The 26739-nt window shown below is 38.8% G+C and overlaps 1 protein-coding gene across 6 annotated transcripts in view; it reads right to left on the bottom strand.

Moving 5' to 3' along the window:
* Positions 1 to 4136: 4136 nt before the first annotated feature.
* BCL11B (BAF chromatin remodeling complex subunit BCL11B) overlaps positions 4137 to 26739 on the bottom strand; it is a 96594-nt gene continuing 73991 nt past the window's right edge. For all 6 annotated transcript variants that reach the window (XM_039381110.1, XM_039381112.1, XM_027730856.2 and 3 more), the window contains one exon: positions 4137 to 11331. In XM_039381110.1, the coding sequence (XP_039237044.1) occupies positions 9320 to 11331 (2012 nt within the window). In that variant the 3' untranslated portion in view covers positions 4137 to 9319. The remainder of the gene's footprint in view (positions 11332 to 26739) is intronic.

Genomic DNA, 26739 nt, shown 5'->3' with positions numbered 1-26739 from the left:
TTAACATCTCCTTACCTCTCCTCTTCTAATTCTGTAATTGTGTCATTTCATTCTGTCAGTCATTTGTGGGTATTTTGCTGGAATAGAGCTTTGCTCAGTGAAGCTGCATTATGTTACATCATTGCTAAGAATTCAAAGTATTCTGTGATAAGTGCCTGGTTTCTGACTAGATTGCTGCAGCCCACATCCTGCATAGAAACTACTATTGCTATCAATCTCTATTTTCCTTGGGTTTGCTGCTGATTCACATTGGAAATATATCATATGAAGACTCAACTCTTTTGGCCTTCTTCCTCATTCCAGAAATTCTTCTCATCATCACATCATAGAGAGCTAAAGGAGGAGTGCTTGTCCGGTGTTCTTTGTTCTGTGTTTCCATGTCTACTTGGCTTTTCTAAGTTATCTTAGTGTCACTTCTCTTTCTACATCTCACACCAGTGGGAAGACCCATGCACCATGGTGAGTGAAGCCCCCACATGCCCCAAACACACAGGTAGTGATATCCATGTCTACATACAAACTAATAAATATAGTAAGGAAAAGAATTATCAACATACCTGCTAGTAGTACTTTGGTACTCTGAAAAATTCACATGTACCAGATTAGCTTGGCTAGTCACTGAACTTTGCTTTATGATCTATTGGTTTCTACTGAAAAACAGCATTTTAGAGATTTTAGTAGTGTCTGGTAGAATGTTATATAGACATTGCCCACATGCAATGGGTACTTCAATTGTTAATTTTAGAGGTGAAGTAAGGAGTCTTCATTTATCATGGTAATACCCATTTTAAATCAGCTTTGCTAAAGTAACTGGCAATCTTAAGGATATAGTGCTGTGGTCTAAAATCAGCTCAATTACACTCGTCTGTTAATTAGGAGAAATTCAAATTTCTAGCTTTGTACAGGTACACTTATATCCAAGTTATGCACACAGAGATGTATACACAGTTTTTGTACACACACATATATCTAACTTGTTAGTCATTGGGCATCTATTATTTATGCTTCAAACATTATTGAAAAGTGATGTGTATTTTTTTGCATTATTGTAATTCCTAGTGAGTTTATAGGAATCATTGAAACATCATTTTCCTTCACATTCTTGTTAGCTTTTATGTTCTCTGATGATACCTGTGACTTCTGCCATAATCAGCACTGCCACTTGCCAACTCTATACGAAAACGTGTAAGCATACTTCCATTGCACAGGAACTTTATTACAGGTATCCTGACAGAATAAGAAATAATTTAAAAGATACACATAAAAGGAAACCTGCAACTATTTTTGTGTGCAGAAAAAGTTATCTGTAAATCAATACCTTGTCTGCATAATGCAATGGTCTCCTAATTAGTACCAGAAATAGATGAATCTGAACAACTTTTGGAAATAGCCTCACCCTCAAACTGTGGTCCAACTAAGCCCTAAGTGTATGTCCGCTCTCAATAAATTTAGTACAATATTGTCATATGCTGTGATTTAAGCCATGGGAAAATGGACAATGACAAACCTGGGTGAAGAATCTCTCCTTACCAGCCAATTTTTTTTCAATGTGTAGGTGTAAAATTATATTTGATCCTGTTCTATATAATATCCTGTTTAGGAAACGTACTGAAAGAAATAGTCTTGCATTGGTGGTGTATTGGAGTGAATAGGTCTTTTCCATCTCTAACACATGTGATCCCAGAGAATGGTCTGTCGTTTTTCAGACAGTGAAATCCATGTTGTCATTGAGTAGCTAAAGGTCAGTGTTTAGCTGAGCTAGGAGAATAATTCAGAGCAAATCAACTATTAGGCAAATGTTGCTTATTTTTTGCTTACAAGTTGTCTGCAAATAGATCACAATTTTCTCAAATATATTCATTATTCAGAATTATTTCCTGAATGATTTTGGTGTATAATTATTGGTCTGTTCACAAGCCTTTCATTTTGAATGCTCAGTTTTCAAGCTGTTTTAATTGGATGTATAGATCACATGGTATCTTTCTGTCCTTTGGTAGGGTAAATGTAACTCTTGATCTCCACATTTTGGTGGAAAAATCTCAATTGTGGTCTTACAGTTCAATGGCCAATGCTATTCTGTTATATGTTCTTACAATTTATGTAAGTTTTATGTATGTAAAGTCACTAAGCCAGATTCAAGTCCATGGAATGCTTATGTAAATCACTAGTAAATGTATTGAATCCAAAGAAGCAATGTAGAGTACAATCAGTGTGAAGAATAAGGACCTTGAGAAATCAAATCACCTTTAAAATAGTTTTTCATTATAATAATTATAATGCTGAGTTAAAGTGTCTCTTCTTTCATACCAAAGTTTGAATTCCACTGGTTTCACTTGGATTTCACAAAGATTTTTCTAAGTCCTTTTCCTTTACTAATTATAATGGAGTTCTTGGATTACATAAGCATGTGTGAAACAGGAGTATCCAACCCAAGGATGTTGCAAAGAGACTCATTTGGATTTAGTTGTTTGCAGCTTTATTTGTGTGATTTCTCACATTTTCTCTGTAAAAAGGGCCTAATTCTACTTTTTCCGTCATGCCAACATGTGTGAGTAATCAGAGCTCTGACAGACAAGCTCTAACAGATCCAATAGTGATGAGTGAAGGCATTACAACTTCCAGGAGGTCCACGCTTCTCCTTGCCGGGCAGATACCACCTCCCCTAGCAGAGGCAATAGACAGAGAGTCTGTTCCCTTGTATCTCTAAGCCTTTCCGGCCACAAGCCACAATGCACAGTGGAGGCTGCTGCTGCTAAACCTTCGAACACCACATCAACATCTGCAAGGCCTGCAGCGCCTTTACAGTTGACAAAATGACTCGGTGGTGTAAAGCTCAGCTAGAGTGAAGTCATGTTTATGGGGTGTCAAAAACACCCCATTCAAATGTGAACTGTACAAAATTTAGAAGTAAAATGTAACAGCCTTTACAGCTCACTGCAGAAGGCATCCAAAATGAACATGGCATTTGGGAAATTATAGCGTGAACTATTGCCCAATATAATTGTCAGCGTCGGGTTCTGATTTCATTTTCACTGGTTTTTCATGAGTGCAACTTTTCAAAGCCTGTAACTTTTATATCACTCTGAAGCCTTGATCCAGCAAAGCACTTACACACATACCTAAATTTAGATTGTAGATTCAGGGAGCCTGAGATCAGGAAGAGACCATCTGTAGGAGCTCTTCTGTAGCACAAAACACTTAGCTTCCCCTCCTGACTTCTGAGTTGAGCCAAATACTTTAAAGTCCAGGAGCAGTTCCTTTGAAATGAATTTCAATTACCCGCCTGCTTTGAATCACAAGCCTGTTACATGGTTTGTTGGACCAGGGCCTCCAGGAAATCAGAATCTGGTCTCTGACACTACAAATCTTTCCTATGCTGTTCAATAATGGTTTGAATAACAATTCTCTTATTTAAAATTTCCATGCATTAGCTAACAGGTTGGCTTGATAAAGAACATCAGGATAGTGAACTGTCTGTAGCTGTCAGCTGTTATCCTCAAACTGTGCAAAATTATCCTCAAATTGTGCAAAATTCTGCCTTTCACTGTGCATACCTTTGTGCCTAGCTGAGGAGGACAAGGAGCACGTTTAGCTGCAGTTATATTTTGGTGCTTCCCGCATAATACAGTTTGTGGCCCAAATTGAGGTCCTGATTGAATTAGTAAGTGTTCTCCCTCTTTGCATTGGCATCCAAGAAGCAGAACACATTAAGAAACTTAAGTGCATAGACCATAGAGTTAAGTTTGTGTGGAGGGATGGAAAGAAACACAAGAGCAAAGCAGGTCTCACCTGCTTTTAGAAAACTGAGCTAATGGTCCCAAATATAACACAATTTCATATGAGAAATGTGACTGCTTCAAGCATTATTCTACCATTTTGTCTCAAGACCCCTACTCAGGAAATACCTTATATCATATTTAAGTCAAAGGGATGTAATCAGGACTTGAGCATCTACTTAGCATCATGCAGGTTCTCACATGTCCTCCCCAAACAAGAATTCTCTCCTGGTTGACTCCCATGAGAACTGACAGAAAATACAGCATAAGCTCTATCATCTGTACTGAAGCTTCAACTCCTCACTCCTTTCTTTTTTCCCCTTCCCATCCCTCAACTTCAAAGAACCAGGAAAGACAAGATTTGGAGATCAAGTCAAATGTCCAATTTATTTTTATAACTTGAAACTGGAACAAACGTTGTTTTGAACGAGCGTACAAATGAAATGGTAGACACATGCTGAACTCAACATTGTGACAATAAGGGGAAAAAAAAGAGGCCAAAAATCTTGTACAGAGAATAAAAGGAACAATAAATATTTCACTAAGCCATATTGAAATGACCTCCAGCCATCTCAACATTTTATCCATAATAAAAAAAAAAGTGCTCTCGTTTTTTAAACAGAGCACAAATACCAAGCAATAATAAATAGTTCCAAACTTGTAGTAAAAGACAAAACCTCCAAGTAAACAACAAAAGCTCATACAATAAGTAATAGAAAAAGGTAATAAAAATATTTTGCCTTGCCGGTACAAATGCAAACAACTTAAATCAACGTTACTTTGCTTTGCAGTTCTAAAATACAAAGAGCACCATAAAAATGAGTTTGCCTGTGATAAACAAAACCTTGGACTGTCTTTTACATAGGACTGGGATGAAATGCTGATTTTTTGACCCTTTCCTTAAAAATTGGTATTTTTCTTTCTAAAACCAGGTTCCCAGACCTGTCCTGCTGCCAAGGGAGTTGACCGGAGTTTTGCTCTGGACTGCAAAGGCAGCAGGACTAGAAACAATGAAAGTAATAAATTCAACCTTAAAAAAGTAATGAAAAACTACCTTAAGTGTGAAAAGAACTGTGGCAGCATTCTAGCTATGTCCGTGTTATATTGTGCTTATGGCCTAGTAAACTACAGCTCTTCTAAGCTAGAAGATAAGGAGGGCCATTTCAGTATCACTACAGTCTGCAGAAACACAACCCTTGTGCTTTTGGGTGACTTACTGTTAGTTTCAGTGATCTAAGTCACAAAATTAGACAACTGCTGGTGTTTGCTATTCTGGATCATTAAAAACAACAGGGAGACTGGAGCTCCTAAGCAACTTACACTAAAATGAAAGGCGAAATTTCTTCTTAAATTAATGAAATGTGGACTGAAAATGTGCAGTTAACTTCTGATCTTCATTGCATTGATACAAGTCCGAGATTCTTCTGAGTTCGGTGACATGACTCTGGATTTATGTGAAACTCCAGAGATCTGAATTTTCACCAAAAAGTGAAAATGTGCCTTTAAGGGACCACATTCCAACCTCCGTTATGCTGGAGTAATTCAGGACTAAGAGTTATGAATAATTCCTGATTTATATCAGTTTAATTGAGATCCAGAATTTCTCCAGAAGTCATTCAAGTCTGGAAGGCATACATCTATCTGTTAGGTAGCTGGACCAAATTCTCCCTGTCGCACCCATGCCTCTCCAGTTGCTCCAGTGTTTCTGCACTAATGAAAGCAGCAGAAGAATTTGGCATGGCAATATTTTTTTTTTCTTTTTGTTTTAAGTTTTACCACCGTTTCGTGTGAGAGCACTGAGCATTTTCCCCTTCTCCCCTTCGCTGAAGCACTAGTGCCTCTTCTTCCACCTCTCTTTCCCCTCGACCCAAAAGGGAAAGAGTGTGAGAGAGAGAGAGAAAAAGGACTGCAAAGAAGAGAGAAATCAAAAGGTACAGGATTTCATCCCAATCCCTCAAACATTCAGAAATTTATGGAATGTACAATTAGAAGTGAACAGCAGCAAAGCAGCTAATAACATGGACTGGCAAGACCTGTACATGGAGTCGGTCCTGTTCTGACAGGGAAGAGGAGGGCTGTGCCTGGACTAATTTTTCTTCAACCCGATTACAGCTGTACCAACAGCAGACCATTTTATGTCAAAGTGGATGCAACAGCTCTCACTTTTTGCTATAAAAAGACTTTCTTCCAGAGGGTGGTGGCAGGGTGTGAGGAGCAGTGAGTGGGGGTTGGCCAGGAGAGGGAAGATGGATTGGACATCTTCTTGTTTGGAAGGAGGGGAAGAAATCTCCTCTCTCTCTCTCTCTCAAATCTGCAGGGAAGCTGTGGGATGTCACCCCAGACACCTTTCCGGGAACGGAATTTCATTTCACACAAACAGGAAATAACCATCCAGCCTGGTTCAACCATACCTGGTAAAACCTTGATGCAAGGGGTCCAGGCAGCTTTGAAGTTATTTAGAGCCCTGTAGGAACAGCACTTTTTTGTAGGCCATTTCTGACAAAAAAAATATATATACAACTAAAATTATTTGTGAACAACAAGAACAAAAAATTTAAAATAAAAAAGCACTTAATTATTTTGTTTTGTTTCTTTTACTGAAAGGTCGTCTAACAACCCCCTTTTTTCCTGTACAATAAGGACTTCACATACAAATTTTTTTTTATTTTTGCAATATTTTATCCTGCCAAATTAAAAAAATATATTATGGCAGCCTGTTTGTTTGTTTTTATTTTTATTTCCAAATTCACTAACAAAAAGGTACATTAAATCCCTTTAAAAGGACAAGCGTACAGTTAAAAAATTACAAGCTTCAGTAAAAATACAGCAAGTGCCTACATCATATGAATCAACCAATATCAATATCCATTCCAGAAGGGGAAGGAAGGGGGGCAAAGGGGAGAAAAAAAGAGAAAAATAGGTACAGGTCAGAAACGTGATTTTTTTTTTTTTCTGCAAAGCAATAACAATATTAAGCACTTTTTTCTACATACTTTTTCTACGTGGTGTAGCAATCACCTTTTAATCCCCGAATACAAGATTCTATACATTTTTTGAAATAAAAATTCAACACCCAAGGCAGAAAAAAATTTACTAAAACTCAAGACTTTACAGTTACAGTGACAAGAACAAATTTATAGACCCACCATTTAAATTTTACTGCAACATTTTCAAGGAAAAAAGAAAATTTTTTTTTTCTTTCTGGTTTTGTAAAATGCCCAGGCATTCTCCATTATTACAAATACTGGTCCACTTTTACAGTAATCAAGAAATTTTAATATATATAATATATACTAAAACCCCGTCACCAAAAGAAAACAATATACACATGGCCATTATGGCATTTTTTTTTTAATAACCTATTAAGCAAACTTTGAAAAAAAAAAAAGATTGCTCAAACACACATACACACAATTTCTTTTTTACCCTTGTATGTATTCAATACTGTAAACGTATTTTAAGACAGAGTGCACTAAATTTAACTTTTAAAAAAAAATTAGCCGTTGTTCCTGAATTGTTTTTTTTCATTCAATGATAGCAACTTGTAATTTGTGTCATTTGAGTTTTAATTCAGCAGTAAATCATTTCCATTCCATTTCCTAAGCAGCGTTGTCCTGAAAAAAAAAAAAAGCTGAGAATAATTCAGCTAATGTATGTCCGAAGTTGTGCTGGGTATACATCTTCATTTGATTGGGTCTTATGGCATTTTCATGTCCACTATCTTCAACCAGTAATTTTTTTAAGTAAATGTGGCTCTTTTTTTTTTTTTTCTAAAGAATGTACTTTTCTTGTTTTACTTTTTTTTTAAAAGTCTTTCCATTTCACAAAAACATTTTGCATTTGTCTCAAGAGACTCAAATAGGAAGATCAGTTTTCAAGGCACTCACGTCAAATTGAATGGCAGTAGAAAAACTGTCCAATAAATTATTTTATTTATTTTTCTTTATAGTGCCAGTATTGTGAATGCCATGCTTAGCAACACTGACACTTAATCTCAGCTGTTCCCTTACAGTTTAACCCACCTTTGGGCCAAGTAGAATATGATGTAATTTCTTGTTGAGAAGCCATTTTTCTCTTAACCACAAACAAAAGCTTTAAAGTGCGGGTCAACATAATTAAAATCTCTAACCATAATTGTCTACTGTTTGCTAATATTAGTTCTAAAAGGCTTTAAAATATTTGGAATTTAAAAGTAGAACAGGTGCATTTTCCTTTGCTTTACTTTTTGTCTGTTGTAATGCTTTTTTCTGAATACAATTCCATTCTGTTCCTAATTAAGTCAAGGGAAAAACTCTTACCGACTTCAGTAGGAGCAGAATCTTGCCAAGACAGGTAAATCAACCTGGATTTATTTTTCTCTTCCTTATAATAACATCACTGTACATCATATAATATTCCTACTCATAAACCAAATGCCTATGAGTTGAGGCTTTTCATTGAGAAAATCACACTTTTCCATCTTCTAACATTAAACCACAGCAAATACAGACTGAAGTAGATGTCCTGAATTCAAATTTTATGATTTTGTGGTTTAAAAAGGAAAAAAAAAAATTAAGAAAAAAGATGGCGTTTGGCTCCTCTGAGGTTTGAAAATAATATTACAATGCTCAAAATGTTCATTTATTGTCTCTAGGAAGAGTCACAGGAGGGGAAGAGGGAGGGAAAAACACTGCAAAAAGTGACAAACTGGCACCCTTATGTTGCCATAGCTTTTAACAACAAGAAGAAACTATCAGATAATAATGTACAATTAAGAATGTTTCTGGGTTTTGAATGTAGCTGCCTTCTGCACCTTTGTCTTTTTTGCTGTCATAGCTTTAGTGCTACAATCCGTCTACAAAAGGCCTCTATCAGCAACATTGTCAGTGCTATGTATTTGATCCAATTTCGAAAGAAAGTGCTAATTTTAAAGATTGTTATTCGCTGTACAGTTTTGTTTTCCCTAATCTTCAAGGTTATTTAAGATGGGGAAAGAAAAATTTAAAAAAAGAAAGAAAGAAAGAAAGAAAGAAAAAAGAAAGAAAAAAAGATTTCGGTTCTCATGCTGGCTTCTTCACAAGAAATTACACACACTTAGCTTAAATTTCAACAAAGCAGCGGCCCAAAAATTATAATTTTAAAAGATATGTTTCTCCCCTACAATGCAAGTAATCTCAGGCTACGACTGGGTAAAATTAAAAAGGGATACCCAACAAAATTTTAAAAGAAATTTAAACAGAAAGAATAAAAAAAAGTACCTGCACATGCCAAAAAATTACAAAAACCCAATAAATACAGAAATTATTGCACAGTTAAAAGGCTCCACAATTTTTACTGCCTTAATCAACCCTCGGGTTTAATAGAACTTTGTAGACACAGGTTATATTTAAGTGCCAAAGTCTGGCACCTACCATAGTTATGCTAAGTTATGTTTACGGAGGCAAGTTAGGTCATCTTTTCTCAGTTGGCAATAGTTAAACTGTACAAATAAAATGTTACCTAGACCCCTGAAATTTAACCTAGTGGAGGTGGGGGTGGGGAGGGGCAGGAGGGAGGGGGGGGCCTTAGCTTCTTTCTGCCTGCTCAATTTTGACGTCATTTGTCAGCAAATGTTCTCCATGCCACTTTTTCATGTGTTTCTCCAGGGTGCTGTAAACACTGAAGGGCATCTGGCAAATGTCGCAGCGGTAGACCTCCTTCCCTATCTGGCCATGCGTTTTCATATGGCGCGTCAGCTTACTGCTCTGGGCACATGCATAGTTGCAGAGCTCGCATTTGTAAGGCCGCTCTCCAGTGTGGCTCCGACGGTGTACCGTCAAATTGCTGCAGTTCTTAAAGACCTTGCCACAGTACTCACATGTATCGCTCCTGCGCCCTTCCTTCGAACTGGGTCGCCCGGGGCCGGGTCCGCTGATGTGGGGGGTGCTGCCTCCGCTCGCCGTTCCGCTGCGCCCTGAGAGCCCCCCGTCCAGCATGTCCCCCGGCGGAGTGGAGAAACGCAGGCTCCCATTCTCCGACGAGTGCTCAGAAGAGGTCGCGAAGGGGGATTGTCGGGAGTCTGTGAATCCGAGGAACGGATCCTTCATGAAGTGCCGCGATGCTGCATACCCTACCAGCCACTGGGAGTAAACGTTTTCGGAAGGTATTATCGTTGCTGGTGGCAAGTCCAAATCTTTCTCTACCTTTATTCTTTTAGAAGAATTGTTTAAACTGGGGCTCGTGATAGGTGTTGGCTTACGGGGGAACAAGTTTGGGAAGGGTTCACCCGGGCCAAAGTTTCTTCCATTGACCGCACCTTCCTCAGTGCGGTCCAGCTCTCCTACCACTGAGTCTTCATCGCCCGGATCTCTCTGACAGAGATCTCGAGGACACAAGTCTCGCTGATCAGAGGACCTTTTCATGAAGCTACTCCTCTTCTGTTTTTCAGCTAACATGTCGTTATATTGCTGAATGGCACCTAGACTTACATTCTCGATGACTTTTCCCAGGACGAGGGATTTCTCGTCCGGCAGCGACTTGGAGCCGTTTTCTCGGTTACGACTCAGCTCTGAGTCCATACTGAAGCTTGACTCTGGCCGGCTCTCATTTTCAAGTTCCTCTTCCTCCTCCTCCTCTTCTTCCTCTTCTTCATTGTCATGGCCCAGAGAAGGATCGCTCTCGTTCCTGAAATCTGCCTCACTGGATTTCAGTCCCTCTCCAGTGAGCTCACTTGTGCCTGGCTCAGGGGAACTAGTGGTGGACAGTCCATCATCTGACCTGCCTGTCATGGAGCCAGCTTTATGCATATGTGTTTTCATGTGGCGTTTTAGCTTGCTGGCCTGGGAGCAAGCATGGTCACAGAGCTGACACTTGTAGGGCTTTTCTCCTGTGTGACTGCGCCGGTGCACAATAAGGTTACTCTGGAACTTGAATGTTTTCCCACAAAATTCACAGGACTTGCTCTTGGCCTGAGGCTGGGGAGGCGTAGTGCTGCTGGGGGGCATGGGGGGCAGTGGCGGGGTGCTCATAAAAGGTGATTTAGGACTTGGCTGGAAAGGATTCAGCAGGCGATGCATAGGGTTGGTGCGACTGGGTGAGACTGGCGGAGGGGTGGAACTGTTTCCTGCCAGCTCTCGAAGCCTTCTGGAGAAATCCATCGCTGGGGACTCAATTGCCATGGGGTTTAAACGCATAACTCTGTCAAAGGCACTGGGATGCTGGGCAACTAACCCCATTTCTTCGGCACTAAGGCGATGTGGATCCAGATGATGACGAGGCGGTGGGCTGAACAGCGGAGGTGTGTTTGGGAGCCGACCCTCACCAAAGCCAGGGTGTTCGCGCAAGATGGGTCCTGTCATCCGCAAAAGATTAAAAGGGTTGCTGTCTCCAAGAAAATTCATCAGTGGGGACTGTGCAACAGTCTCCGGTCCCAGAGGAGGAGGGATGGTGATGCGTGGAGTAAGGGAACTGTTTGAAGGGCTTGTTTCCAGGTAGATGCGGAATCCATGTGTGTTCTGGGCATGCTGAAGCAAGAACCAAGCGCTATTAAAAGGCTGCTTGCATGTTGTGCAAATATAGCTTGAAGGCTCATCTTTACCTATAAAAGAAAAAGTAGAAAGAACACTTAAAAAATAATACAGAGGAGAACATTTAAATACAGTTGGCATGCACTTTATTTTGCTAACACATTTCCTTCTTGGCATTTCTGAAAGAAGGATTTAATTGCGACGTATTGACTGATATAAATTGTTGAACAGCACATTTACTCACCACACTTATTCACTTAACATGTATGACAAATATCACACGTACTCATTTCTGCTATATACATTTACATCCTCTAACTTGCAAATAAAACCTTCCTTCATGACGTGCAAGGATCCTAATCCTTTCATGTGTTTATTCCACAAAAAGAAATTTGTTTCAAGGGATTTATGACTACGTACGAAAACCAAGGAAAATGCAGCGTGGTAGGTTTTACAAGGCACCTGCAAGGAGCTTCAGTGTCATTTTCATTCTTTCATTTTATATACTTCATGCAGCAGTCCCCTGAGATCTTGCTGAATTTAATTTATACATGCTTCAGTCATGCCAGCACTTCCATTTTTAAAATACTATGTAGGTATTTAGCCACACAAGTCCTATTCAAGTCAACAGGAGCTTGGAAAACATACCCTTGCATAAACCACTTTGACATTCTTTTTGCCAAAACACCAAGAAGCCACTCAAATGAAACATCCGGTAATCAAAGCTGACAGCACAGTTGCAATTAACAGTAACAAATGTCGGGCCGTGCTTGAACTGGGTCCCAAAAATTTCTGAGCCTGAGCCTGCCCTCCAATGCAGAAATGCTCACCAGAGCCAAAAACATTGTTCTGTTTGCTTTTCTAGCCTCTTTGAACGGCTGCATAGAGGTGGAAAGCATTCCTTTAACCTTGATTCAGCTTTACATAAAGGACAGGTGTGGACAAGTCTGCACCACAGTCATAATTTTGCTAGCTAGAAAATTCCAGTCCTGGGCACAATATAAACTGTGTCCTATCTTCAAAAAGCACTTTTCTCCCACTCCCCTCCTTTCTTCAATGTCTCTGCAAGACTCTGATAAATTCATAAATATGTGTCAACTTGAAATTCACGGTCCAGGATTTGTTTTGTTTGTTATTAAATGAGGGGAAGGTTTCCTGAAAAAACAACTGCACATTTTGGAAAACCTAAAATTAATTTCTTGCTTGTTTGTTTTTTTGTTTATGAAAGCACATATTTTGGCTAGCGATGGCCGCACTGCACCTAAAGGCACTAAACTTCCTGATAGTTCAGTACCTGAACCAAGCTTCCTGCCTGACCCATGACGGTGCAAGGACCCAAGCAATGCCTGATCCAGCCGCTCCACAGGTGCTCAGATCCAAAGCTGAACTATACAGACCCTTTTGTAGACAGGGAGGTTGCCATTCACAAAAGCCTGTTGCATGAGCTTGAAAATGAAAGAGTTTATAAGGTGAGCAGAACCGCATTATCGAAACTACCTTGTAAAGGGGAATGACTCATAGCAGACAAAGAAAAAAAACTCGGGCACATCAGGAGAAGTGGGATTGCTGCTGACTGAATTCCCCTCTTCTGGCTGTTGCAGGAACGGCTGCTGCTAACAAAACCTACAAAACCTTAGACAAGGAGGCTAGAAGATTATCTACCTACCTATCAGCCTGTCAGTTTATCTAATCTTATCACCCGATATACATCCATAACAGCATAAAGAAAAAAGTATGTATCAGATTGAGACTTATTTACAAAGGTAGGTGATAAATGTGATGCAACTCCTCACGCTTCTGTTGATTTAGTAGGGCTATTGCTGTGGACAGCAGCTTCAAATCTCGATTTCAGGGAAGCCACCTCTTCACAGCCAAGAAAAAATGTATACAATACGGCGGGCATTTGTGCCTGGCTGACATGGCCCCTGTGCCCCAGCCCCGCATGCTGTGTCTGTGAGAGACAGATGCAGTTGCTTTGATTAATCTCTAACAATCGCTGTTCGAAAAAAACACAAGTTTGAGAACTGCACTCGGCTTGGAAAAAGTGCCCATAACTGCTATTGACATTAATGAAAGCCACATACAAACATGGAAAGGAACTGATACATTATCCCTTAAAAATCTACTCAGCACTGAGGCAGTTAGGAAGTTTTATGTCAGCTTTGCAGCCAAAGGAACAGTAAATGCTCCCATTATTACTTCAAATATTTAAATTTCTGTTTCTTACAGAAATATGATGAAAATGTCTAGACCTTTAACTTTTCTTGCACAGCAACATGTGTAGTATAAAAAGTGACAGAAATCACTGAAGCAGACTAAAGTATATAACATACTCTGTCAAAAGCTTTTTTAAACAATATGTTTTACCTCAGCTCACCCTGGAATAGATTTTAATAAAGCCCCTTCCAAAGTGTGATCTAATAGCAAATGAAGTGCCGCATCTTACAAGGTCATATATCTTCAAATTAAAGAGTGCTCTGCACCCTTCACCTTCACTTTATCCACTCTAATTAATCGATTTATTACCCACAGCTGTTCGATTATTTAATTTTTAAAGTCACAGCATGCATTCTTTTTTGTTGTGGGGCTTTTTTTCTTTAAAAAAATAAAGTGTGTGAGTGTCTGTGTGTGTGCATGCATTCTCTTTGCTTAGCTCAAGAACTGACAGGAGGAAGAAAGCAGCTGCGTATTAGACGACAACAACAACAGCAACACATTTACTTGAGCAAAGGCACATACGTAAGAAGAAAAATTCCTGAGCAGGCTGAGGATCAAGGCCAATCTAAAACTGAAATGGCTGATTAAAAAAATTACCCTCAAAATGGCAGCTGGCTGGATGCTTGCTATTACATGTTACATGGAATTAAGATGTTTTAGTTTGTTTTGTTCTCCAAAATTTCACCTCCATGAAATTCAAGAGAGGAAAGTAAATCCCCTCCTTTTTAGTTTTCTTTCAAACAGCAAATTAGTGCTATTAGTGATCTAAGATTTACAAGCTAGCAATCATAAGTCTTCTCTTCCTTTCTGTTGTTTAGCTTTTATGCTCCCTAAGACTCCTCTTCGGGAGACCCCAACACAACAACAAAATTGACTGCAGGCTATCTGGCTACCAGTCTCTGACTGCTTCATGAGTGTTTGTGTGTACATGCCTGCATATGTAGATACATTTTATTTTTTTAAAACTTTCACAACCCTCAAAGACTGTCCCCAGACTCCTTTTTAAAAATAAATAAATAAATAAATGAAATGTTAATTTCCTTGCTATCACTTCATGGTTTTCTTGCCTAAAAGTTGCCCTGAGCAGTGTAGATGCTCACTTTTAAGAACAGAACAATGTCAAAAATCTTTGAAGATCCACTCCAAACATTTTTATATTCAAAAACTTGTTAAATATTTTAAACATGCCCAGAAAGAGCCACATATTGCTCAAGAGTGATCCTTATATTTAATAATACAGTGCACCTATACTATAAAACTCTTTGTTACAAGGCTACTTTTGATATATGACTATCTTAATCCCTTGCCACCTGCACTGAAGTCTGTCTAAATACCTTCTTTATGACAACTAGCTATATAGTCTTTGCCATATGCAGTCTTTATCACTTTAGCATGTGCTTGACTTTGAGCATGTGAGTAATCAACATCAGTGAAACTTAAGCATAGGCTGAAGTGCTCTGTTGGATAGTGATGAAATTATTCATGTGCTTAGAGTTAAACACAAGCCAAGACTTCATTATTACTGTTCGATGAATTGCACGTGGTTTCAATGCTACAGTCTGTAACTAGGCACGAATTTCAGGGCTGATAGTTCAAGTATAATTCTTTATCTTTACAGTAGTTGGTAGATATGGTATATCTACCACACAGACATGAGACATCCAGGTCACAACTCCTGAGCAATCAATTGTAGTTTCACAGTTGCAGTAAAGCCAAACAAACACTGCCACATTCAGACAATGACAGAGAGGTTTGTAGGTCTGAATCCTACTGAGACACAGGTGTATAGATTTAGAAATACTGTTTCAAAGGTTAGGAAGGATTGTGAAATTAAAGAATGAGAGGACTAGGATAAACCTTAAGGTTTGGCTTGTCCAGTTCCTGACCCAAGGGATCATAGAATCATAGAATGATATGGTTTGGAAGAAACCCTAAAGATCATCTTGTTCCAACTCCCCTGCCATAGGCAGGGACACCTTCTACTAGACCAGGTTGCTCAAAGCCCCATCCAGCCTTATCTAGAACACTTCCAGGGATAGGGCATTCACAACTTCTCTGGGTAACTTGTTTCAATGCCTCATTACCCTCACAGTAAAGAATTTTTTCCAAATATCTAACCTATACTTACTCTCTTTCAGTTTGAACCCATTCCCTCCTAACCTGTCACTAAGCTCCGTTTCTATGCATCTGTTCATATCTATGGAAGATGCTCCACTATCCCACTTCAAAGGTCATCAAATGGAGATTCTACAGCCTTTCCAAAGTCTACCTCATTCCTTCTCTCCTTTACAATCATGAAGGTTCCCCAAGTGCCTAATCTTTCTTCCTGCAATTTAAGATCATAATATATTGTCCTACCCAAAACATAGGAAACAATTTAGTCAGCTCCTCACATACAGACATCATCCAACCCAAGGATTTTCAGTTGAACTACTTCATGTCTTTTAGCATCTCCTTCTCCCATTTTGATTTGGAAATGTTGAGTGAGAGAGAATTCACTTTGTTTTGGAGTAGTCGGTGGCCATGGTTGGCTATTTCCAATATTAAAAAAACCCTTCTTTCCAATTGAAATTGCCGAGTTCAACTCTCAACCATTAGATCATATAATATTTTTATCTGGGAAATTAAAAATCTCTCTAGTATCTTCTCCTAAAGCAGGTAATTATAAACTATGAACTTATTGAACACTCTTGCCTTTTCTGCATATTATGACAAAAGATGGTCTTTTCCAGAAATATTAAAATGTGTTCCCTCCATTACTGCATGACAGATTATGTTCCATTCAAAATGTCAAAGCAATAATGAGCTTTTTTTCTCTTTCATGAATAGCACAAAACAAAGCTAAATTCAGACACTGCCTCCCAGATTCTGCCCTTAGAGGGGGCAGTGAGAAAAGACAGGTCAGTTTGCCCCCCCAGAACAAGAGTAGCCTGCGTCTGCGGGCCTCCACCCAACTGCACCAGGCAGCCTGAATCCCCGACTTATCTGTCCTCTGCAGTCTGACTTGTATCATTCAGTGATACACAGATCTTCCTCACCCAGTTGGTACATGACTTTCTATATACCCTGAATGCTGAGCGTCTTTGCCCTGGAGATAAAAATTTCCCTCAGAATATCCTCAGTTATTCTGGATACCATCAAACAATAATCAGTGTGAGATAAGAACTGTTGAGAATTCATTATTTTCTGCTGAGCTACAGTGACATCCAGTGCCTTATGAATCCTCCCCTCAGCATGCCTGAATAATTCCATTAGCTGTAACAGAGAAAGAACTCCCCCTCTTTTTAATCACCCACCCATAACCCCTGCCAGGACTGTGGTGAGGACCTGCAGTCAGGTCCATATAACCACGGCCGTTCTTTACCTCTAGCAATACTTTCCAGATAATATTTCTGGTTCCCTTTTACAAAGTTACAACAGTAGCAATAAAAACGTTAAGGAATTTTAATGCTGGTTTACTGCACCTTTAGAAGTTCAGAAAAAGTAGAAACTTGCAAGCTTTAAAGAAAGGACACCTTTTATAGTAGCACTCAGGAACAGACATGTATCAGGTTCCTACAATCTTTCAGCCAATATTATTCTCTTCTCCACCACTTGATTTTTAATGAATATTTAAATAATTGCTCCTTGTTATTATGATGGTTACTCTAATAATACCAATAAAGGTAGCACGGATGCTCCATAAAAAACACACCTTTAATTGAATTATTATTAAATTAAAATGCCATAATTGAGAACACGAGTTTACAAGTCTTCTTATAAGACCAGCTGACATTAAAGAGAAGGGCATTAAATACTGGAAAGATTTAGTGTTGCATAGTGAAAAAAAAGTATATCGTTATGTGTAGTTTGACAGATCACCCAGACAAGGGCCAAATGTTTCACAGGTGTCTGTCGTGTGGATCTGCTGTGTGAACTATATCAGTTCATACTCGATGCAAAAATATCTCAAATACAGGTATTTCTGCTGAAGAGGTTTTATAAGCCATATTATCACTTTAAATTATCCAAGTTAGCAAGAACATTTACTTGCATATGTTTATAATATAATAAACATGTGCTGAACACACACAATATCGAGAGTTTTACCCTTCCTGAACTCCCTGGGCTGTTTGGAAGTGCTGCTACCTCCATTTCAGAAGGACTGACAGTCTCAATAAAAAAGACAGAAATGTGAAGTACAGTCCAAGTCTGGATGTGGATCACCACTGCCAGTCCAATGACAGTCACTAGTTTTAAACACCAAACCCAAAGGAACCATATCTCTTTACACCTCTCTTCACCTTAATTTTGTTTTGATGGCAACAAGCATTGAAGATAAGAAACAAGCACAACTCCTCTATCCATCCCCAGAGCTAATGCAGTGCATCCATCCCCACACTGCTTCATCTAAAGAAAGGGCTCAAGAGAGTCTTGCAGCACATCCTGCTAAGGGTGATGGGGACTATCACCAACAGTTCATAAAGTTAGCATCAACTGGTAGCTAAAGTTGGTGTTTTATGACTTAACAAGTCGCCTGCAGTCTCACAACCTACGCACCTCCAATTCTACACTCAGATAAACAGCTGTTGTCTCTTGTAAAGCTCAGCCAACCTGAAGTGCATCTCAGTCAAGAAGAGATGGAGATTTAGATGAAAGAATCCAACATGAGGGGTACACAGCCTGTCATCATCTGGAAATGAGGAATCTCAGGATGAGGTCAGTGAATGAAAGAATGTGACAGGGGAAAAAAAATTAAATATTTTTAAGAGGTGGATGGAAAAATAAGGGTGTCTGAAGGAAGAACTAACTGAGAGACGTTACTTCTCAGTAACAGAATCCTGTTTCCTCCCATACAAGACCCTGTTCTCTTTTTCTACCTTGCCTCTTGATAGCCTATCTCCTCTAGGGCCATCATCAAATCACGACTTCATGCAATATTCTTCTCCCACACACTGCCTGTATGTTTTACAGCTTTTCCCATCCTTTTTCTACCTTGACTAGTGAGACTGCAAGCTCTCTACAGAGATTATACAAGAAGCTTTAGGCCAAGAGAACCTACACACCCAAGACCCTCTCATTCCCAGAACCAATTTTGATTAGCAATGCAAACATTCTTGAGAGCACTTTCTACCTGTTGGAAAATATCTACAGTAACACTCATTGGCACCAATATTAAAATATATTAATATTACACTACTATTAGCAATATACTACTAATTCTTTCTGTGCTAAAGCCAACTGTCAAACTCCAGTTTTGGTGGATTAAGTGCTGCCCCATTTTTTGGGAGACTATTTTATTTTCTGAAACCATTTCAGCAGTGTTCCTTTTCTACTAGGCAGAACTGCAAATCATCTGTTTATCATTCTTGTAATAATAAATACCTGTTTTGTTGAATGAACTATTTTATTAAATGAGTGGAAAACCAAACAGATTAATTACCGATCACATAGCTGAGAAGTTAGACTGCCGTGTTGTCTGTCTATAGCCAATCCTTTCAGAATTCCAAGAACAAAGAGCATAAATCCTTGAAAGTCTTAGAGATATCAACCTGATAAACCTCGCCAAACTCTGATTTGAATTACTCTGCTATGAATTCAAAGTAGTTGTGACAGTCACCAATGCAGAATTTTTCCAGATAAACTATACCAGGTTGTCACTAACAAGGACCTTAACTAGACTTACATGAATATAGCAAGTTGTGACTTGTTCTTTTTTCATTAAACTTTCCCCAGAAGCATATTATATGTCCTCTCTGGCATTTACAGTTACAAAAAAGAAGGAGGCTGCAGGCAGACTACAGCCATGCATAACACAAACAGATGCTTCCTGCTTCTTAATGGACACGGGCGACCTTTGGCTGAAGATGCAGTTCGTGTTCAATGGTCCCATTTTCTGTGAGACTTAATCATACCTCAGATCTGTACTGCCAGATTCACATAAATGCACAGCTCAGTTTAATTTCTAGTGCATTATAAAATGGCAATATTATATTTTTAGGTATAAAATGTCAATAGGCATTTTGGGCAACTTCGTTCTGGATGTCCAATTTCTTGTTCCTTAAAAGAGCTTCTGGCTTCCTGGAAGTTCAGACTACAGAAGTATAAGAAATGCTTTTACTTAGTGCAAAAAAGGAAAGAAAATACATAGGAAAAGTTGGAACTCATGACACAGGGATTTTGACCTAGAAGCACTATTTCAATGGAAGATAAAAAACGTGTTTGTCATCTCTGAACACCTTCTCCTAATTGGTGTTAAATCTAAAATACAAAGGTAATTTATAAAGCAGAGAAAGGGAGAAGTGTGAAAAGTGAGGAGCAAACAGGAAAATCAATATTAAAAGATCAATAGTGAATGAGTTAACTTTTAAATCAGCCCTTTGTGATACAACAGTTTCAACTGACTCCACCTTTAGCATCTAAACAGCTTTGTGTCTTTTAGACAGTTTCTCTGAACCTAAGGCATCAGCTAGCAGACTGAAATGATGCTTTACAAACCTGGTGTATAAAATAGTGAAAACTATCAGAGAAAATGGGGAATGCAATACAGGGGTGAGATTAAAAGACCATAGGACTACCCATGGCTGGTGGTTTAATGTATAGGATCACATTTACAGCACTCATGAAAAACCGTTGTACTGCTAAAGGACATTTCTAGGCCTTTTCTTAGCATTAGGTATTCAAATGCATTTGAAATAATGTCAATCTTTTCTACAACATATGAAATATGCCAGCAGCTTCCCTTTAAATCGGTTTCCTGTAACCAGCTTTGTTTGAAAACTGGCAAGTGCTGGGATATTTTTTTTCCCACAGAGTTTTCTAAGGTGCCATTTTCTCATCTTACAATCAAGAATTCTCAGTAATCTGAATAGGAACTAAAAGAAGGATACATAAAGGAAATTGTCCATGTCATATAATGGAAAAATAAAGAGTAAATTAGGAAACAATAAAAGAAGTCAAAGGGTGAAAACAAATTTTCCTGTCTTTTTTTCCTCAGGAGTACTTCAGTTTGTTTTACTGCAACTATTTCTTGGGGTATTAGGTGCCTATTCATATTTAGTAAATGAAATAGCATTTTTGTTTTAATTCATTGCTTCTTTAACAAATGCTAACTCCCATCTCTGCTTCTTTAAATCCACAAAATCTCCATGTTCAACCCTAAGAAGTATTGTAAAGGCTGTAAATCTTGTTTTAATGGAATGTACATTTAGCTATGAGGAGATAATTGACGTTATGGAGGGCCTAGATGCTGAATTATATAGGTTATCTAATACAAAGGGGACTCATTACCGAAGCACTACAAACAAGTAGTAATATATGTATATTGTTCTGAGTGGCGTTATAGCAAAAGTGTTCAGGTCTGCGGGGATTTATAAAACACAAGAAAACAGCAGACATGCACTTGTAAATTTGTCTCATTTGTCTCTGAAGTTAAAGGTTATTCCCTTGATCTGAATTTGTAATAAAAACATGCTAGACTAAGGTTTGTAGAGAATGTTTGAATATGTAAATTGTGTATAATGATAGGCAATTATAGGGTAAAAACTGGACCTTATGAATGTTACAGAATTGCATGGAGCATCAAAGTATTTTCCTTCAGATGAAATATTTATCTTTTATGCATGTTATAAGCACTTTTTCAAAGGTATTCAGCAACCTATTTGAGAGGAGAGTTGACAAAAATCAAACCATTACAACTGACTAAGACCGTGGGCTTATGCACAGGAGAAGCCACAGCTTTTTACAGAATATACATAATAAATCTCTTGAACTAATGGTTCCGGAGATGGATCCTCAAGGACAAGTTCCACTGATTTTCACTCCCTTAGATGAAAGCTGGTCAGATGTTTCTGGATTTTTTTTTAAGACGATATGGGGGTGGAAGTGTGGGGAGGGAGACTGGGGAGAATAAGTAGGTAAGAATGTGAATTTTCTTGGACTGATTAAATGAAGCCCCATTTTCCCTCCAGTTCATTGGCTGCTGTTTTCAGGGAATAATAAAAAACAATAAAAAAAAAAATGCTGCATCGAGATAGAAAGTAGCAAAGCCGGGAGATGATACTATAGTTTATGCTACTGAAGATAAGGTTTTCTCCTTCTCTGAGCACGACAGTCTGTTCAGGTTAACCAACTGCAGTGTTAGAATAACTCCAGCCGACTTGTCACAGAGTACAAAAGTCATCAGCAACTGAATGTTCTTTTCTGCACCGCAATTAAGACGAATCAATACGACGTGCCACAAATGGTATTTTACTCTCAATAAGAACTCGGGCTGAGTTTATTCAGAATATTTTAGCGCTTCCCCAGGGGATTTTGGTCCGACGCAGATGGCAAATAAAGTACTCAGCCTAGGGCTAGAGCACATTATGCTAATTCTAATGTCAGATGTACTTTAATATACAGCTCTATTTAATCACCCCATTATTTCACATTTCCATATGAAAAACCTGCGGCACTTCTGCAGAGCTTTCACTCTGCGACAATGCCAGCTTCCTTCAACTAGCTCACTGCGAAAGAGAAAAGAAGACTGGTCATTCTCGCCAGTCAAAATGTTACAGTTTCAAAGTTTCAGTATTCCTGAATTTAAAGTGGGTCTTCCAGTGCAATTAGCAAATCGCTCGGCTAGAATGCTGATATGTACAAAATGCTAAGGAGGTGTGACTGAAAAAAATAAAAATAACAGCCCTCCCTCTCCGGTTCATCCATTCACGCATGCAGACATAGGCAGGCACGTATCTCAAATCCGCTTGCAGAACAGTAATAATAAAAATAATGAAAATATTTTCATAGTGCAATTCAACCAATATTCTCAACACTTGTCACCAAACCGTTGCTATTCCCGGCTGTGTGGCTTCCGTTACTTAGAGGAACAGAGATGGCTGGCACAGCTGCCAACCTACAGATGTCTCTGAATAAAACCTTCCTTGTGTATCAATAATTTTTGCCTGCAACAAACTACACCTCTAATTAGGTTTATAAGCCACGCACCTTCAGTATGGCCCACTACCCAAATTATCTGCAATTTATCTTGATGACCCATCTCTGGTGACCACAGAATTTGAACCTACGGACTTGAAGGTAAAATGATTCAAAACTGGATTTACATTGAAAGGAATGAAGGAAAAGACTTCGCTTTGGAGTTGTTTTTCAAGCCATGTAGGCTCTTGAAGTGCAGACATGGAAAGCAGAAGCAGTCCTTGGAGGACCTCTTCAGCATCCAAGCTTTCGCTTCAGAGTAATTCTGTGAAGGATCTTTAATTCACCATTTATGTACAATCACCAGTGAAATGAGTTTCATGGTCTCAACAAAATCTTCCCCAGTTTGGCATAACTGGGGCTCCACGACAACTAAGACTGCTCATCAGGGGGAGGCAGGTCAGGCCTAGATTATACAGAGCTGTTATTAGAGGAATATATGAAGCTTAAGTCAATAATTTTTTTTAATCATTTCATTAAACCTAAAATATATTTCACCAAGAAAAAAAAAAAGGATCTCCTTAGAAAAAAGACATCCTTTTTCCTCTTCCAACTACCCAATCTGCATCCTTTAAAAATTGTTCAACAATGCATGCAACAGCCAGCACCTGGGGCCAGATCTCACCTGGTTTCACTGTTATGCATCAACATTTAAAGATACAGAACTGCACTGCTGTGCCCTGACACAACATATGCAACAACTTCCATGTCCTAATTTGAACACAGAGGATGACATCCCTTACAGTCAAGGCAGAAATTTTCAAGCTTTCTTTTATTTTTATATATATACATATATACATATGTACATGTGCATATACACCTACACACATATATATAAGTAATATATATGCATGTTTATATATGTATAAATACATGATTTGATCTCTGTTAGAATGGCTATGAATACAGTTTTGCCTGAGTGGCAAATACAGTACAAGTCAATTTAGAAAATTAGGGAAACTTTAGGATTTGTTCTCACTCTGAAAATGAGTAGCTAAATTTTAAAAAATAAATAAATAAAAAAGAAGATTAAATGAGTGTTTAATATCCCAATGCAAAGCCCACCAAAGTCAATATGAATCTTTCCACTGGCTTCAATGGGCTCTGGATGCGGGTCTTCTTCCACATTGGGATTTGTTAGTCTCAAGACACTATCTTCAATGTAGGGATAAATCTGGTTTGTGGTGGTGTAGTTAAAAGAAGATAACTGAGTTCACAGCAGCTAGAAACCTAAAGAACTCAGCTGTAAATATTTTAGAGGAATAAATGGAGACACAGCTAGTAAAGTATCTTTTGTATCTTTAGTTAAAAAGAAAAACAGTTGAAATAGAAGAAATACACACACTGAAATCAATCTTTGACAATTCTGTTGCTTTTTCTTCTGCTGATATTATGTTGGTGTTTGGAAATTTAAAAAAAAGCATAATAGCAATTCTCCCTAGATCTATCCAGTTTCTTTAGCTTATTTTAGATAAGCTCACTGCATTCTTAAACTCCATTACTAAGAATTCTTTGGAAAAAAAATCGAAGCTGAGACTAGCAAAACAATTTTTAATATCATATTTATTCTTCACAATATGCAAATTTGTGGAATCCCATTCAATTTCCATCATTATGGAGATTTTTTGAATGCCAGAATGTCGGCAGATACATCTATACTAAAAGGATTCCTACAGGACTCAAAAGTCCTCTAAAAGAAAATCCAAGACTGGGTGAACAAAGAAGCAAAATGAGCAGAAGCTTTAAAAGCCTAAATAGGAGGCGGGGGGGTGGGAAGCTGGGGGGCTGCAAGGTGGAGACAAGGGAAGGAGGAAGGTATAAAATACCTCAGGTGAAAAATAAAAGCGATCAGTTACAGAGGTAGGGATCTTGGGGGTTGCTCTAGATTAAGCAGTTAAATTTCATGTGCCTATGAAGTTGCAAAGGACGAATCTCTAATCATACTTCCTGAAGCGCAAAGATAAAATCATTGGTTTTGCTCCTTAAGTAGGTGGTGTTTTATGCCACTATAACGTTGCAGAAAAATAATGCCGATGTTAGCTAAAAAAAAAGATCCTAAAAACTTCCTATTTTATTTCTATACAATCCAGATTGATCACCTCAGAGAAGCATAATTAAACAATGCTAAGCATCCCAACCCCTTGGAGAATGTGCTGCTGAAAAATATTTTTAGAACAATCACTGTAGTAATTCTTCTTAGTTGTAGAAACACTCCAAATCAGAAAGTCAATTTTTCCTCTATTTGCAGAAGTGTGCTGGTTTTCACTGGAAAGGCGCCTGTGTTTTGTTTGGCTGCTGTTCATATACTGCCTTGGCAGGATTTCCTTGGATTGCTTACAGTGAACATTGCTCTTGCATACAGTAGCACTCCCATTTTAACCGTCCCAGCCACACGTTTTCTAATAACACACGGAGAGCTGCAAAATCCCTATAAGCACAGCTCTTTAAAGCAGCAACAGAAGGAGGTGGGGGCGGAGGACCGGAGAGGGGGAGGCTCTGCCCGTTCAAAATCCAGCACTGCAAACGGAGGATAGTCCTTTTAAAAACAACCAATGTGAATTGTGTTTAAGGAGCAGCTTTCCAGGGAAAGAAAAAACATCTCCGAGAAGGGGGCCTGATTTAGCTGATTCACCGAATCTGATCTACACAGGCTGGGCTCTGAGCTGGGTCCTAAGTACTGCTTACATGCTTTCTTTTTTTTCTTTTTCTTTTTTTTTTTTTTTAATTTTTCCTGCCCTTCTGAAAGGGTTGCAGAAAACTTAGTTATCTGGTATTACCTTGCATGTTTGAGACCCTGCACCTGAGCCTGTGTTCCTCATGTATCCCAATTTTTTGCCCTGTCACGGGGAGGCTGGGGTGCATGGGGAACACAGGGCTCCACTGTGAAAATCAAATGGGCAAGAGAGATAAAAAAGGAGGACATCTATCTCGCTGAAATAGTAGCAGGAAACAAATGCAGCATTTCTACCTACGGCTGAGAAAGAGAGAAAGCCAATAACAAAACCGTTATTCAGCTCCGTGCCCTTTACAAATAGGACTGACTTGTTAGTGGACAGCTGCGACTCAGCCCCCCTCCATGCCATTCCAACTTGCTGCCTTTGCCACCCTGCTTTTGGAGATCAACAGCAATTTGCATCTCCATGCATCTCATTTCTCGTTAAGTAAGTTGATTAATTTGGGCGAGGGAAGTTGTCATTCAAAAAAAACCAGAAATTTCCACTTGCATAATTTCTGCCTTTCAAAACTGGTCGACCTCCCCCCCACCGATCCAGCCCCCACTTCACACATCTCTTTCTCCCTGTCCCTTTCTCCCCAGTTCCTGCTCCCTCCCTCCCTCTTTCCCCCTTTTTCTCCCTGTTGTTTACAAAGGTTTCATTATGTTTTCAACTAATCAGAAAGGCCCACTGATACACAATTAACATGTGACTATAAAAAAATAGCTTCCAGAAGAAGGAAAAGTAATTAAGTAGAGAATGCTTTTCAGTAAGTGCTCGCTTTAACCCATCGTCAGAGAACAGAGTCTAGGTTAGTCCACAATGGATGGAACAGATGCCAAGGGCGAAATGTTAAAAGCAAATAAAAAAGGACATTATTTTCTTTGGGAATAATAACTATCAACGCTACAAAAACGTACATCACATTGCAGTTGTTTATATCTGACCTCCTCCTCTTTCCTCCACTTTTCTGAAGTGCCTTTTCTGTCTGTTTCATTAAAATACATACAAAAATAAAGGTATCATTTATTGCGTCTTTACTTCCAAAGTGACAGGAAACCAAGTTTCCTGATTTCAGCTTGGATGGAGTTAATTTTCTTCCTAGTGGCTGGTACAGAGCTGTGTTTTGGATTTAGAATGAGAATGATGTGGATAACATCCTGATGTTTTAGTTGCTGCTGAGCAGTGCTTACCTGAAGTTGGGGACTTTTCATCTTCTCTTGCTAATCCACCAACCAGTGGGCTGGCTGTGCACAAAAAGCTGGGAAAGGAAACAGCCAGGACAGCTGACCCCAACTGACCAAAGGGATATTCCGTACCATATGGCCTCATGCTCATTTTATAAACTATAGGGAAAGCTGGCTGGGGGGCTGCTGCTCAGGGAACAGTCTGGGCATCATTCAGCTTATGGTAAACAATGGTTTTTCATTTGCATCACTTGTTTTCCTTCAGTTTTACTTCTGATTTTGTTATTTTCCTTTTCATTATAATTTTTCATTATTATTTTATTTAATTTAAATTATTAGACTGTTCTTATCTCAATCCACAAGTTTTCTTACTTTTACCCTTCTGATTCTCTCTCCCCTCCCATTG

This window comes from Pipra filicauda, unplaced genomic scaffold, assembly GCF_003945595.2.
Source record: "Pipra filicauda isolate LSUMZ 115617 unplaced genomic scaffold, ASM394559v2 scaffold212_size3012638_pilon, whole genome shotgun sequence".
Lineage (NCBI taxonomy): Eukaryota > Metazoa > Chordata > Aves > Passeriformes > Pipridae > Pipra > Pipra filicauda.
The sequence above is the reverse complement of the archived record's forward strand: the minus strand, read 5'-3'. Positions and strand labels throughout refer to the sequence as shown.